Here is a 16,584-nt window from a genome sequence, read left to right as displayed (position 1 = left end):
CCGGCTCAGGGAGTATGGTCCAGAGAAGAAACCAGGCTTCCCATCAACTTACTAGAACTCAGGGCCATTCGACTGGCCCTTTTTCAATTCAGTTCCCAGATTTCCGGCCGTCACATCCTCATCAGGACGGACAATGTTGCTGCAAAGGCATACATAAACAGCCAAGGGGGCTCCAAGTTTTCACCCCTTCACAGGGAGGCCTGCAAGATCCTAATGTGGGCAGAACGCAATGTGGCTTCCATCAGAGTGGAGCACATAAAAGGCTCCCTCAATACCTCACAAGGATGTGGTCTGCATCCATCCCCTGAGCATGGAGCAGAACCACTTTGTAGCCCGGTGGCAGGACTGTTTCTTCCTCCTGGAGCCCTGGTCTTGCCCCAGCAGTCCAGAGGTCCTCTGGTTGCCATCAGTGGGCTGTGAGGGAGAGAGGTAGCTGTGCTGCTGGCTGTTCCATAGGTCTACCGTGAAATGCACGGTTTACCCTCACACTCTGGAGAGCTTGACCTTGACCAGGTCTTCACTGCAGAGCAGTGCATAGAAGGCAAGATTCGCCAGCTCAGGGTCCTCCGTGAGGAGGAGGAAGATCATAGAGCAATGTAGCGCAGCAGCTGGCGAAAGGCCACATCCTCTGCTGTGGACAAAGGTTGACCATCCACGGCAACCATCTCACTGATGAGGTGAGTGCCTCCTGGGCCTTCCCCGTAGCCCTTTTGCTTGGCAGCGCCAGCGTCCCCATGGGAGTGACCTTGTGGAGGGTGGTCTGCCTGGAGGTTCCACTCCCACTCACAGCATTCTCAGTGTGTCTTTTTGCTTGGAGGGGACTCCCGTGCTCCCCCCTCCTTCTCCCTGCTGAGACAAAGCGGGCCTCTTCTTCCTCCTGCTGAGTGCCACTCTGCTCTGGAGGCAACAGACTTGGGTGCACCCTTTGCAGGTGCCTGTGCGTATATATCCATCCTGCTCCCATAGAGGAGAATGGGCGCTCTCTTGTTGGCTGCCACTATTGGTGTTTCCAGGGCTGCAGAATTCCCACCCACTCCGTTGCTTTGACAGTTAACTGATTGGCGCCAGTATGTCTGCCTCCGTGAAAAACATGGCGGTTCGTGGGAGATGCGATCACACAAACTAGGCGATTTTCATGACGAACTTAGGTTCATGTCCATCCCTAATTCAGAACATATAGTTTACTTGGTCTTCATGTGTTTTATTCAAAAACAGCACTTTAAAATGAGGAGCCATAGTGGGAACACCAATTTCTAGCCAGGCACCAAACAGTATTGGATCTTGCCCATAATGCTTTACATTAAGCAAAGATTCTTGCTTCTGTAGAACTGTTTGCCAACTCCAGAATATTTTGTGGTTTACTCTGGCAGCTTGTTATCATTGTAGCAAACAGAGGGAAGTGTGCTTCTTGTGGCAAGTGCCGAAATACTACTTTTGCTTTTCAAAAGCAAAGTGGGCCAGGCTGGAAATTCCCTGGTTCATCCTGAATTAGTAAGTACTGTTTCCTCGAGCTCTGCCCTATGAATGTAGCCTTTAGTACTAACTTGCTAAAGGCCTAGTGCTTTCAGAAGCCACCATCACCCAGTAGACCTGTACTCATCTGGTTTTTCTTCTGTGGTTTCTTCTTGTTCCTCCTCTTAGCTATGCTGACGTCTCTGGATTGTAGTATTTCAGGCATGCAGATTTTGTATTGTAACATGACAGAATAGGCCATCTATAGATCTCCAAGGTCGGAAGAATTTACTTATTGTGTATGTACTCTGATTGTCTGTGTAGCTCAGATCACCTATTCTTGTTTGTGAGTGGAAGCAGCCCTCTGGCTCACAGAGCAACCCTGTAACCTAAGCCTTATTTGTTTATTTATTTAATTATATTTCTATCCAGCCTTCCCCATGAACGGGCTCAGGGTGGTTCACAGTTTAGGGCACAATGTGCCAAATATAAAAACATATACAAACACATAAAACAAAATAAAACAACCATATTTTACAATTAAAGTGCTCAGTGATGTTAGTCCTTCAATCAAATTTAGATGGCATAGTGTAGATGTAATACAAAGTCCCGGTGCAGCAGTAATCGATCTGTCACGATGCTGTGGCTCGATCTTCTTTGTACAGCATCATACATGCAAAGTGTTGCATTATAACTTCTGGATGAGCTGGATCTTTTCGTTTAGTTTTGAAAAGAGGAAAAGTACCAGGTAAACACAGTCTCAAAAAATTGGTTAGTTTCTTGCTATTGCTTTTCATTGTTCCATTAACTGTGTAGCATACTGATATTATTTACTTTTTGTACAGGTCGAACTCAGGTGCCCTGACAAATCTTGCTTTGGCCCCGAATCAAGCTAGTGGTGCTTGTGCATTCTCTTATGCATTTCTTGTGTTGGTAACCTCATGTAGCTCAGTGAATAGTTGTATGAGAGGCTCATGATAGTCATAGGGCTGCAGTGTCAAAGGACTGTGGTGTGTGGTATGAACTGCTTTTCCATGAGCAACTCCCTTTTGGCTGTGGTGATGTTTTAAGTGACCCAAACACAGATGTTTACATGGCTCGTCTGCTGGGGCGGTAGGACAGATTTCCATAGGAAACCACCTCCGTGTTGAGTCACTTAAATGTTATCCACACCATGTGGGCTGTTTTTGAAAAAGCATATTGATTGTACTAGAGTAACATTTAAAGGTTTCTCTTGGCAAATCCAACTTCTGTCCAGTAGATGGTGAGGCAAAGATGTAATCAGCAAGAGTTAGGTCTCTTACAGTGGCTAGCAGAAATGTGATTTTTTTGTACAAAGAAATTTCCATGAAGCTTATATTGTGAAGAAATACCATAAACTGTAAAATAGATGATTCAGGCTAATATTCTGGATGTCAGTGACATAGAACAGTGAGAGCTATGCTGAGTATTGCCTTCAGGCCTAGCTTTTTAGTGAAAGAGGGTTTATATTTAGTTTAGACTGAGAACATTGTTTTGTAACATATATGTGCTCTTCAGATCATAGGATCTTGTAAAAATTCTGTTTATTGGATTTTTTTTTAAAAAAAAGCACAACCACATCTTTCATTGCAAGCGTTTTCCTTGGGGAAACTAACATAGCTTTGCAGGAAGTGGTCAGCATACAACCAACTTTCAACAACAACAATGTGTATTGCACCCATACTGCCTAAATGAGTTGCATTGGAGAGCAGAGTAGTGCTTTGTTCTGACATGATTCCCTCCAGTCATGTGTATATTTGTTGGACAAAATACTTGCCTTGTCCTTCAGTCTTCAGTCATGATTCCCCGCCTCTTAAAAATTGAAAGCTAATATCTTGTAGAGCCATTACTCTTCACCAATTCCTTCTCTTGTACCTTAGAGTTCTCATTGTTTTTTTCCAAATAGGGTATTTCTTGATGACAGATGGATGCTGTAGAGTTTTGGGGATTTAGCAGTACTAAGCAGGTCTACCTAGAATCCTACTTAGGTCTGTTCAATGGGGTTTACTCCCAAAAAAGTGTTCTTCGAATTGCCCTGCTAATAAGATGAATTCTCTTACTAATGTGGCCTTTGTGAAGAAATTTCCTTTTGTGCTTTGGAATTAATGGAGAACATTGTTATGTTGTGTTCCTTTGAGTTCATGACTCCCCTGTAACATCTAAGTTCTTTCAGTTGTCCTTTGAGTAGCCTCTCTCCTAAAGCATCACCAAAAACATCACCAAAAAGTTATGGATAATAGTGTTGTAGGATATCTTTTTTGGTTGACAGCATCACAAGCTATATGCTTAAATCCTTGAGGAACAATGAATAAAAACCACAACCCTACCAAACGCAAACCCTTGAATTTAAACAGTTGCAATTTCATGGATGCTGACATGTCTCTGCAAAAATGCATTCTCTCAAATACTGTTTTGTCCTAAATATTTAAATGAACAGTAAGTTAATATTTTAAAAGTCTAACTAAAACAATAATATGTTGAACTCCTGTACTGAGTATATGTGAATAGTGGTCTCCTTATTTATCTTCTGCTTCTGATGCACTTCTCTATATTTTCTGTAGGATCTGTCTGGTTCAATAGATGATCTGCCCATGGGTACAGAAGGAGCACTGAGTCCTGGCGTCAGCACATCAGGGATTTCCAGCAGTCAGGGAGAGCAGAGCAACCCAGCTCAATCTCCTTTCTCTCCGCATACCTCTCCTCACTTGCCAGGCATCCGAGGACCTTCACCATCGCCTGTCGGGTCTCCTGCTAGTGTTGCTCAGTCACGCTCTGGCCCACTCTCCCCCGCTGCAGTGCCAGGTTCAGATTTATTTTACAAAATATCTTCTGTGGCTTTTGCGCTCCTTAGTTGAAACTAGCCTTTTCTTTCAGGGAGTTAGAAATACTGGGATGGTACATCATACAGAAGGCAGAAATTATTTCAAATTATTTCACAGTGAGGCTGATAAAACGGAGCACAGGCTATGGCAAATAAAATGCAAGTCTGTGGTCAGGCAGGCAAAAAGGGAATATGAGGAGCATATAGCAAAAAACGTAAAGACCAACAATAAAACTTTCTTCAAATACATTAGAAGCAGGAAACCAGCCAGGGAGGCAGTGGGGCCCTTGAATGACCAAGGGGTAAAAGGAGTACTGAAGGATGATAGGGAAATGGCTGAGAAGTTGAATGCTTTTTTTGCCTCTGTCTTCACTGTGGAAGATGAGAAGTGCTTGCCCACTCCAGAACCGATGATTTCAGGAGGGGTGTTGAAAGACCTGAGTCAGATTGAGGTGACGAGAGGGGAGGTCCTAAAACTGATAGACAACTTAAAAACTGATAAATCACCAGGCCCAGATGGCATACATCCGAGAGTTCTGCAAGAACTCAAATGTGAACTTGTAAATCTCCTTACAAAAATATGTAATCTTTCCTTAAAATCTGCCTCCATTCCTGAGGACTGGAAGGTAGCTAATGTCACTCCCATCTTTAAAAAGGGTTCCAGAGGAGATCCGGGAAATTACAGGCCAGTCAGTCTGATGTCGATACTGGGTAAATTGGTGGAAACCATTATTAAGGAAAGAATTAGTAGGCACATTGATGAACAGAAACTATGGAGGCAGTGGAGGGGTGTAAGCAGTGGGGTACCACAGGGATCAGTACTTGGTCCACTGCTTTTTAACTTGTTCATTAATGATTTGGAGTTGGGAGTAAGCAGTGAAGTGGCTAAATTTGCGGATGATACGAAGTTGTTCAGGGTGGTGAAAACCAGTGAGGATTGTGAGGCACTCCAAGGGGATCTGTCAAGGATGGGCGAGTGGGCGTCAACATGGCAAATGGGGTTCAATGTGGCCAAGTGCAAGGTGATGCACATTGGAGCCAAAAATCCTCAATATAAATACACGTTGATGGGGTCTGAACTGGCAGAGACTGAAAAAGAGAGAGGTCTTGGAGTTGTAGTAGATAACTTACTGAAAATGTCGAGACAGTGTGTGACTGCAATAAAAAAGGCCAATGCTATGCTGGGGATTATTAGGAAGGGAATTGAAAACAGATCAGCCAATATCATAATGCCCCTATATAAATCAATGGTGCGACCTCATTTGGAATACTGTGTGTGGTTCTGGTCACCACACTTTAAAAAGGATATTATAGCTTTGGAAAAAGTGCAGAAAAGGGCAACTCGAATGATAAAAGGGTTGGAACACTTTCCCTATGAGGAAAAGTTAAAGTGCTTAGGGCTCTTTAGCTTGGAGAAACGACTGCTGAGGGTTGACATGATTGAGGTTTATAAGATTATGCATGGGATAGAGCAGGTAGAGAAAGAGGTACTTTTCTCCCTTTCTCACAATACAAGAACTCATGGGCACTCAATGAAATTGCTGAGCGGTCAGGTTGGAACGGATAAAAGGAAGTACTTCTTCACCCAGAGAGTGATTAACACATGGAATTCACTGCCACAGGAAGTGGTGGCGGCTACAAGCATGGACAGCTTCAAGAGGGAATTAATAAGCATATGGAGCAGAAGTCCATCAGTGGCTATTAGCCACAAGGTATAGATAGGGGCTCCGGGGCAAGTGATGTGTTGTGTTCTTGGTGCTTGGGGGGGGGGTCAACAATGGGAGGGCTTCTAATGTCCTGGTGGACCTCCTGATGGCACCTGGTATTTCTGGCCACTGTGTGACAGAGTGTTGGACTGGATGGGCCTTTGGCCTGATCCAACATTGGCGTCTCTTATGTTCTTATGTTCTTAAATCCTTTTTTAACTTTTGTTTACTCCTTGTGTGGTCTAGGACAAGTTGATAAGTAGCATCCTACCACGCTGTGTATGAAAGGATCAGTTAATTCTTCTGTGTTTCTCTCCTTTGTTGTGCATTTTTCTGACACCTGGAGGGAGTATTCTTGGGGTCACAGGACATGTGGAGCTGTGTGGGTTTGGGAGTGCTGGAGTGTGGAGAGACAAGGAGTTTATTTTGTTTCTCTGTTCCACAAGTGCAACTCCACTGAGAGGAGGGAGTAGTTTTACCCCCTTTACCCCCTGCCCCTCCTTTTTCTAGCTTACCAATCCTTTGTGTAGATCCCATGACCTTGGGAGTAACCGTTCCAGGGGTCAGAGGGAGCTGCAATGATTTTTCACTTATTCTCCATCTTCCTTACCCGTGGGGACCATCATTCTCCTCTCCATTTTATTCTCACAACATCCTTGTGAGGTAGGTTTGGCTGAAAGTTTGTGACTGGCCCAAGCTCACTCAGTACGTTTCCATGGCAGACTGGGGAGGGTTTAAATCTAGGTCTCCTAGATACTACTCCAACACTAATCATTACACCACACTGGCTGTCTCAAGTGATGAAGGGAGATGTGGGTAGGATACTACCCACTGTCTGTCAGCCTTGTCACCCTGTGATTTGCTTTTGTTTTTGTAAAGGGGAACCAATAACAACTAACCCCGCGTTGGTTAGTTCATGGCTCAGTAAAACCTTGTTCTTTGTCCTCAGCCTTGGGGATAAATTTTGATATAGATCAAAAATATAGATACTGCTATAGATCAAAATTAGAGTGTTCACCTTATATAATTTTACTCTAGTAGGTTTCTATTTGACTTTTTAGCACAGAGATGATGGTGTGGTATAGGATTATTTATGTGAAAAGTGTATTCTTATGGCAGACTCGTTTCTCTCTTGTGATGCAGGTAACCAGATGCCATCTCGACCGCCCAGTGGCCAATCGGACAGCATCTTACATCCTTCCATGAACCAGTCAACCATAGCCCCAGATAGAGGTGTGTGTGCCATGAAGGTTATGCCATTTGGTATGACTTTTTAAATATGTATATATATTTTTTTAAAAAGACCAAAGCACTGTGATGTTACCAGAGTTGGGCGTGGGCTTTGTACAATTCTCTTCCATGTAAAACATTGATAAGTGTGTAAAACACAGAATTTGAAATTAGGGCCATGGTTAATGTGGAATGTGCTCTCTGAAAACACATACCTTGCGTGATATTTGGGGGGACACTATCCTTATGCGGGAACAGCTTCCACCTTTCTCCAAATTACACCAGATAACAGGTTGCAGTTTTCTTCCAGCAAATGTTTGCCTCTAGAGAACTCTCTCAAACTACTGCTAAGAAGGATGGGTGTGAAAATGCCTAGGAATTAGCTCAAAGGTTACTTTTTCCTGTAGCAGCCCCAGTAAAGCCTGGAATTTGAGTCTGAGCTGTTCCTGTTGGCTTGCCTGGTAGATTCTCATGGGGTATTAGGCAAAGTGTTTTATATGGACACAATGTATGAAATGTTTTAGAGGATGCACCTTTATATTGATCATTGAAGTCCAGATAGTTCTTTAAAAAACTGCTCTTTGGAAAATATGGAAGAGCTCTAGTTTTTCTTTCTGAAGTATGGGGAAGTTTTTGAGAGGGAACTAATTAGTACTGATTTCTTTCTTGCCTCTGTTGTGTTCGGTGGATGCTGGTGTGTAGTACTGAGTGTAAAGTAATTTTGATAGCAACAGTGAATATACAGTTGTGCCATGCCACAGTTCTGTGGGTTTTTAAAGTGTGAGCAGCAATGACCGTATTAGAATTTGTCATTAAAGCAGTTATGTTGAAGGCTTTCACTGAGAACGTCATCAAGATGGTTGTATAGATCTTAAAGCTTTTGGAGTGCCAGCCCCATAGCCAGAAATTTTGGGTTGGTGGGGCATGGGGAAATTTTGTGGGGCAGCCGCACGCCTTCCCTGGACTCCAAGCAGCGATTTTGCCGCTTGGAGTTCAGGGAAGACATACGGCTGCCCCTTGCAGGAGGTGAGGGGGTGGCTGCCAGCTGCACGCTTTCCCTGGAGTTCAGGGAGAGGGGCAAGGGAGAGGGGAAACCGCACATGTTCCCTGAATACCGAGCTTTCGCTGCTTGGAGTTCAGGCACAGGCAGTCCCCTTTAAATGGTGGTTCCCTTTAAATGGTATTTTTAAAGTGGGAGCTGCCCTCACCATTTGCTGCTTGGAGTTGAGGGAAGGTGTGCGGCCACCCTTCTGCCTTGCAAGAGGTGAGGAAGAGGGGCGGCTGCTGGCTGCACACCTTCCCTGGAGTTCAGGGGGTTCCCTGGAGTTCAGGGAAGGCCAGCAGCCAGCCCTCTCCCTCACCTCCTGCAAGGCAGAAGGGTGGCCGCACGCCTTCCCTGAACTCCAAGCGGCAAATTCACTGCTTGGAGTTCAGGCGTGGGCAGCCCCTGCTTGAAAAACACCATTTAATGGGTTCCCTTTAAATGGGGTTCTGCAAGTGGGAGCTGCCCTTGCCTGAACTCCAAGCAGCGAATTTGTCACTTGGTGTTCAGGGAAGGCGTGCAGCTGGCAGTCGCCCTTCTCCCTCATCTCCTGCAAGATTTAAAGGGCCCGCTGATCAGCAGGAGGGCCCTTTAAATCTTGGAGGAGGGGAGGGAGAGGGGCGGTTGCAAGATTTATGTGCTCCCACTGGTCAGCTGGATGGCCCTTTTAATGTCACTGGAGGGGGAGAGGGGCAGCAGCTGTTGTGGGGTGTGCCTCATTTCAGGGGGCGGAGCACCGAAATGCATCACCGTAGCTATGGGCCTGTGGAGTGCTCTCTTTGTGTGTATATTTGCTATTTAAATACAGAATACAACTTTTATAGCAGTACCATTTGAAATTATTATTCCATTAGGTTACATACAGAGGAATCCACAGATGCCCCAGTATAATTCCCCTCAGCCTGGGTCCGCCTTATCTCCACGTCAGTCTTCTGGAGGACAGATGCACGCTGGGATGGGACCTTATCAACAAAATTCCATGGGCAGTTATGGACCTCAGGGAGGTCAATATGGGCCACAAGGTGAGGGTATTAAGCTTCTTTTACTAATATCTTGCACTTGTAGTTGGGGAGAGACCTGACCTGGATAGCCCAGGCTAGTCTGATCTCATCAGATCTTGGAATCCAAGCAGGGTCAGCCCTGTCTAGTATTTGGATGGGTGACCGCCAAGGAATATCAGGGGTGTGACAGAGAGGCAGGCAATGGCAAATCACCTTTGAAACGTCTCTTGCCTTAAAAACAAGTCTCATTCACCACCTAGTGGTGCATAATACTAAAAGAAGTAGAACTTTTGACTGCCAGACAGTCTTAGGATTTCCTGGCTATACTACACACACTGCCATATGATAATTATTAGTTATTAGTTGGGGAGAAAGCATCTGCACACACAAGAATGTGAAAAGTCTCTTTCCTGACCTGGAAGGTGTACTCTTTCCTGTTTTTGCCCATGTGTGAGGTTTAAACAGAGGGAATGAGGAGTGGCACACAGTTTCTGAACCTGAGATCTGGTGAAGCTGGGCTTAATTTAAAATAAAATGTGTGGCAAAGGTTTTAAAATGTTTGAGGAAGCATCTGTTGAAAACTTAGGAAACATAGGTGGTTAAGCAGGGGTTTCTATGCCCCGCAGAGCGTCATATGCCTCTTGTGATAGGTAGTTTTCAGTTTTGACCTCTGACTTGCTTACCTAGCCACTGTGGTAAGAACTGTGATTTGTTGTGATCTTCTAGATTGCTAAAGCTTTGTTATTCAGAGCAGACCCTGACAACAGTAATGATCTGCTCAATCATGATGAAATGATGCAGCATAATTTTGGTACTGCTTTTGTGGTAAGGTGGTCCATATCTAAGCTGCACTGAGAGTGAGCCAGCATAGATAGCATTAACATTATGACTTTATTGGAGGAGAGGCAAAAGTTCTGCCTTATCTCCTTTGTATTTCTTAATACATGGGCTGAACTTTTAAATCCGTATGTTGCCAAAACATCCTTCCATCTTGCTGACATCTTGCCACTTTTTCTCTGTAGGTGGCTATCCCAGGCAGCCAAACTACAATGCTATGCCCAATGCAAATTATCCCAGTCCCGGAATGGGGGGAAGTATGAACCCAATGGGAGCAGGGAGCCAGATCCATGGCCAGACTGGTGTCCCTCCCTATCCTGGGCTTCCTCCAGGAAGAATGAGCCACGCTGCCATGGGGACCAGGCCCTATGGACCCAACATGGCAAACATGCCTCCCCAGGTAGGGACTGGAATGTGTCCTCCTCCAGGTGGCATGAACCCAAAAGCACAACAAGTCGCCGCCGCCGCTATGCATGCTGCTGCCACCAACTCAATCCAGAATAGGTAAGCATACTGTTTTGTATGCAGTTTCTAGATTATTATCAGTTTTTCCCCCTATTCTAAAGCACAACTTGTCTGTGGTTTAGGCTCTTTTAAAAAACTTATGGTTCTTGAAACATGCCAACCAAACCTCCCAAAGTTCTGAATAAGACTTTGGTAGGCCTCCCTATTTTATATAAAGAAAATGAAGGGGTTAGTCAATCTCATTGTCATCTAGAGTATGAAAAAGAGAAGAACAGAAAGATGGTCTTTAAGATCCAAGCATGCAAGAATATTTCAGATTTTGAGGTTGGCAAGCTTTCAGCACTTCCCATTATAAGGGCTAGTGTGTTGCAAACCATATCTTTGAATAATGTGGGACAAGGCAGATGGAGGAAGTGTTGGCCCTCCTGTCCGTTGACCTCTCAGGGTACCTTGCTAAGTAATTATTAGCACCTGCTATTTGGAGAGCTTTTGGCTCGTTTATTTGGGTTGGAGAGGTTTGTTGGATGTTCTTGTTAAACTTTTATGAGATCATTCTCTGCCCCAACCCAACTGACAAATTTTATCTGGAAGAGCCAGTGAAATATAAGTGCTGTTTTGATTGCTTTGCTTGTCTCCTGTGGAGTGAGCAGGGAGGTTTGTTTTCAGTAGTAGCATTTACTACAGTTTATTCTAGATTACTGTAACACATACTATGTTGGACTGCCCTTGAACACAGCCCATTACCAGGGAACTGCAGCTGGTTCAGAATGCAGCAGCCCTGTTATTGTCCAAGGGCTAGCTGGTGAGAACACATCTCACCTATTTTAAAACAGGTGACTGCTGGTTTGTTTCTGAGTTCATGTGAAGGCATGGATTTTAACTGTTAAAGCCCTTCATGGCTTAGGACCCCCAGATCTAAAAGACCATCTTTCCTCCATGTGTCTCCATGTGCCAGCTGTAGTCTTCAGCTTGCCACTTATGGACTATTTCCCCCATTTAAGGCAGCCTGTCTGGCATCTGCCAGAGCCTGTGCTGTTTGATTGTAGTGCTCATCCTATGGAATGGGCTCTTTGGAGGTTTGGGGAGTGCTATTGAAGTTTTTAGGGGATGCTACACAACTGTTTTACTTGCTAGGACTGTTAATGGGGTATAGGCTGCAGGCATTGGGAGACAGGTGAGTTACTGTGGGTTTTATGGTACTGTGAATGCTTTTAAAATCTGGAATTGTAAGCTGCCTTGACCTACAAAGGAATGGCAGGTTAAAAATATTTGAATTAATGCTGAAAAAGGTATTTACACTGCATAGGGAGACTTGGAGAAAAGAGGGCTGTGCTAGTGGACCACTGAGGTTTGAGTTCTCTTAACTGTGAAGAAGAGTTGTGGCTTTCTGCAATAGGTTTGACTTTTCCCAACTCCATATAGTGGGACAGCAGGTCAGAAGTACAATAAATGTCATCATTGGAGAAGGATGTTCCCTCTAGTCTTAACAGTATCTGCAGGGAGTTATAATCTGGTGGGGTGGGGGGTGGGAAGCCCCTGAATTGCTTTAGCAGTGTAGATAGTCTGGTTTTTGATATTGCTAATGGTCCTGTTGTTCTTAGGCCATCTGGCTACCCCAATATAAGCCAAGGTGGAATGATGGGCACTGGACCTCTGTATGGCCAAGGTATCAACAGCATGGCTGGCATGCTAAATCCCCAGGGCCCACCATATTCAATGGGTGGAAATATGGCCAACAATTCTGCAGGTAAGTCTAGCCAGCCCTCCACCAAACTGCTTGGTTTGCATAGCGCATATTGGAAAACTAACTAACTGTGTTCTAACTAACTAACTGTGGTTTTGATTCTTCAAGGGATGGCTGCAAGTCCTGAGATGATGGGACTTGGTGATGTCAAGCTCACGCCTGCACCTAAAATGAACAATAAAGCAGATGGGACACCAAAAGCTGAATCTAAGTCAAAGGTAAAAGGAAAAAGTGGGAAGTGATGATCATGCATTATTATTATTATTTTTTAGTTGTTCGCCTGAATTTCTCAGTATGTTGTATTATTTGTTTGTGTGGTTGGGTTATGCAGTAAGTGAGCTTTTTTCTTATTATTCTCTACTCTTCCTCCCTCATTGATACTGAAAATGTCACTGTCTTGTAAAGAGTTGTACTATCCACTTTGCACGATTCCAAGGCAGCTTTCTTGTTTAAGCAGGTTAAGAGCACATAGTTAAACTCTTTTGTAGGGGAATAGGATGCTTTGATATGAGATCTGTCTCGGTCACACTTAAACCATGCCTACTTTCATTGTACAGCTGGCTAGGTATATGCCATTCAGGGCCTCAGGGCATGTGGTGTTGGATGGAAGCCCAAAGCTTTTCACTCTGATTTGTGTTTTTTTCTGCAAAACTCTTGAGAGGATTGAGATGCATGCAACAATGAAGTGCCTTAAGTTTACATTGTAGATGTCTTGTGTCTAGGATAGTAAAGCACACATATGCTTAATTTGTGACCATCTTGCAGGGATATGCAAGAATGACTTTCCAGTTATGGAAGTCAGCTTAAGTCTTCCTCTTTTGGGTAGAACCTGCCATTAATAACAGGAGCTACTGCTCATGTTTCATATCCTGAATTACAAACAGTAGTGCTAAAGTCTTGTTTTAAGTCATGGTGAGCAACTAGGAGCCCTAAGGACTTCATGCATCTTTTAGAGTGTTGAATTCCAGCTTTCTCCATGTGGAGGAGGATTTCATTGAGAGGGTTCCACCTTCTCCTTGCTTTGCTTATGAAGATTATGTGCAAAGACTTCCTGATCTGGTTGGAGGCAGACCCTGGTCCATGCCCTCCATTCTCTTGCAAGGACCCAACTTAACAGGGTTTGCGTCTTTCTTAAGTCTCTGACCTTTTAAAAAATAAAGTCTAGCTGTGTTGGTGTGCATGCTTGCAGGCAAAACACTATCAAGCCCCTAGTGCTTATGGTTTAACAAGGGATTGTCTGTCCCTTAATGTAAACCTTTTGGGATGTGCCTTATTTGCTGTAAAGTTCTACTGAGTCCCAAGTTATAATGTTGCATCACAGAACATAACATAGGATTATAGAAGGGATTGTTATGGACGCGGTTTCCTATTCTTATCACTTGGGATTCCTGCTTAGCTTTTAACTCTATAGTTTTGCTGTGATGCCACTATAATGCGTTACTGCTGTTAAAGGTAGGATGAGGGCATTTGCTCTGGATAGGGGAGGGAGCATTTGCCATGCGCAGGTTTAAGATTATACCTATGCCAGCCCAAAGGGATATGACCCAGGACTGAGCTTGCAGTATCCACTGGACATATTACGTGATATGAGGGCACCTCAACATAGTATGGGTGCATGGTGTGCTGCACCTGGCTGACAGACTTTTCAGTCCTCTGGCTTCATTTCACTTTTCTTGAGTAGAGATGCATTTTTTTTTGCCAAGGACTGTAACAACTCTCTAGTGTTAATTTGATAAGGGAATTACACATTACTTCAGATTTTTCTGACATCTGTAAAGCATCGACTCTTGGAGATTTGATTGCTTCAGTGTTTGACAATAGTAGCAATGTAGCTGCTGAAGCCAACATCAGCCGACATTCCCTTGCCTGGCTTCCTTGGCTTGTTTAAGAATATTAGTAGAGAAAACCTGACGATCCATTGCAGTGCCAGCTCAGAGGTCTTATTTCAGTGACCAGCATTAGAGATTTCTGTTTCCATTTCATCTGTATGCATTTACAGCATGTTGGATACAACTTTGAGTTCTGCTGCAACAAGAATGTGACTACAATTTATTAAATAAAATGGTCTATATCCAGAAATCCATAATCTTGCAAAGTATGACTTTCCTGCTTTGCTATTCTGCAACCCACTGAGACCCTTGAAATAGCATAGGGACAAACTGGGAGTCTGCAGTGAGAGAGTGGAAGATTGGTAGAAATTGAGGCTGCATCTTCTGAAGACTTAAGTGCCCTGTGTGGTTGAATACATACCAGTGTCTAATGGCAGAAAACAATTCAGGGACTCAGTTATTTTCCACATGAGAGGCATGCAGGATCTATTCTTTACTGCATTGAATAGAAGAAGACTTCTAGGATAAGATTGCACTGATTGCAAATGTATTTAAACTGAAGTGAGAAGCCCTTGCTGAGAAATTCTACTGATTTCTTTCATTCGTCTCAAGCAAGATATATGTGTTTTTCAGTGATCATTCTTTCCTTGAGAGAAACTGTTTCCTGTTTCAAAAAGGAAACTTAGTGGTAATGAACTTGGTCTTTCGAAAAACAAATATATCACACATGGAGATTGTACAGATCCAAACCAGTTCTTATGGGATCTCATTTCATATATAGTCAACAGGGTCCAATAGGCCAATAGACAGGAAGTAATCATCATGTCCAAAATCTGGTTGTGTTCCAGTGTGTGTGTTTCAGTGACAAAAAAGTAGAACAGTACAGTGGTTTTAATGAAATGTTGTGCTGTCTCTAAAATTCAGTGCTGCTGCTCTGCTCAACAAGGTACCTCCTGCCTTCTGTTATGGGGATCTTGTTTCAAAGATTTCTTTCCTCTGTCCATCAGACTTCCTCTTAGTGAGGTACTGCCAAAGCTAAGCAAAATTGTTTCATTGATCTCCCCTGAGTTCTTTACTGGGTTAGATAAGGGGTTGGTTTTCAACTCTCAGATAAGCGTGATCCCTTTAGACCCAAAGCTGGCCTTGGACTTTGATCACCTGGCATGTCTGAAGCCTTCTGCCTGAAAACTGCTGCAACTCCCAAGTGCTGGAGAATTGTGAAATGATGGAAGGAGACTGATGTGGAAAAAAGCCTTGTGGCTTGTATGACTACACTTGTCTTTGAAGCACACACCCAGGCAACTGTGATGTTGGCTAGAAGATGTTGACTTCACAATAAAATGGGCATTTCCCCTTACATCAGAGAGTCTATTCAAAGTGCAGAATCCACTAGGAAGAGTGAATACTCTCAGATGTGGATCAAATGGAGCTGTCTTATCCCCTCTGCAAAAAGCTTTATTCTGAAACAATCCTCTGAGTGATTTTGTTGCTGTGTGTTTCTTCTGCAGTTTAAGGACAGTTTGTATAAATATGTGTACCAAGTGTTGGAGTCATTCATCCAATAATAGTTGAAGATACCTCAGTATGAACCTCTGTGATATTAACTAAGGCACCTAAGAGGGATGCTGTCACAATGGAGAGTCAACTTTTATTTTAAAACTGGGAACTCCAAATAATTGTACCTGACTAGGCATAATTGTACCTGACTAGGAGCTAAGGCTGGTAGAGATGATCCCCCCACACACACGTGTTAACTCATTACATGGGGAGGGAGAGCAAACCAGGGATGTGCATTTCGGGATCCCGAACCGAAAAAAAAAGCCGAAAATAACGATTTTCGGCTTTTTTCGGCTTTTGGGATCCCGAATTAGCAATTTATGAGCTTGTCCGAATCCCGAAAAAAAATCCCGAAAAATTCGGGTCCATTATAACCAATGGGGCCATTGAAGTCAATGGCAAAAATCCTCTTGAAACTTTGTGGGGGGCTGGGGGGGAGGGGGTTTGGGGTAGAGGCTCCAAACTTGGAGCGTGCTTACTGGAACCTCTCCCCAACATACCCACCAAGTTTCAAGACGATTGGACCAGGGGGTACAATTTTATGGCCCCCCAAACAGGTTGCCCCCAGATCAGCTTGCTGTAGTTTATTCGCGGTTTGCCGCCGAAATTCGGCGGCAATTCGGCAACATTGTATCCTATGGACCTTGGAGTGGGTAAGCTCCAAACTTGGAGGGTGGTTACTAGAACCTCTCCCCTACATACCCACCAAGTTTCATGAAGATTGGACCAGGGGGTCCAATTCTATGGGCCCCCAAACAGGTTGCCCCCATCCCATTGTTCTCTATGGTGGGAAAAAAATTACTTTTTTTCCCACCATAGAGAACAATGGAGGGATGGGGGCAAACTGTTTTGGACAGCATGTTTGCAAACTTTTGCCAG

At 44.0% G+C, this 16,584-nt stretch overlaps 1 protein-coding gene across 1 annotated transcript in view; it reads left to right on the top strand.

Moving 5' to 3' along the window:
* The window catches only part of ARID1A (AT-rich interaction domain 1A), a 125,508-nt gene that overhangs the window by 76,184 nt on the left and 32,740 nt on the right, over positions 1 to 16,584 (top strand). The window contains exons 5-10 of the mRNA XM_015409445.1: positions 4,035 to 4,275; positions 7,144 to 7,233; positions 9,127 to 9,294; positions 10,296 to 10,614; positions 12,177 to 12,322; positions 12,428 to 12,537. Of these exons, the coding sequence (XP_015264931.1) occupies positions 4,035 to 4,275; positions 7,144 to 7,233; positions 9,127 to 9,294; positions 10,296 to 10,614; positions 12,177 to 12,322; positions 12,428 to 12,537 (1,074 nt within the window). The remainder of the gene's footprint in view (positions 1 to 4,034; positions 4,276 to 7,143; positions 7,234 to 9,126; positions 9,295 to 10,295; positions 10,615 to 12,176; positions 12,323 to 12,427; positions 12,538 to 16,584) is intronic.

Source organism: Gekko japonicus, unplaced genomic scaffold (assembly GCF_001447785.1).
Source record: "Gekko japonicus isolate JY-2015 unplaced genomic scaffold, Gekko_japonicus_V1.1 scaffold800, whole genome shotgun sequence".
In the NCBI taxonomy this organism is placed as follows: domain Eukaryota; kingdom Metazoa; phylum Chordata; class Lepidosauria; order Squamata; family Gekkonidae; genus Gekko; species Gekko japonicus.
Note: the sequence above shows the minus strand (reverse complement) of the source record. Positions and strands in the feature narration are given on the sequence as shown.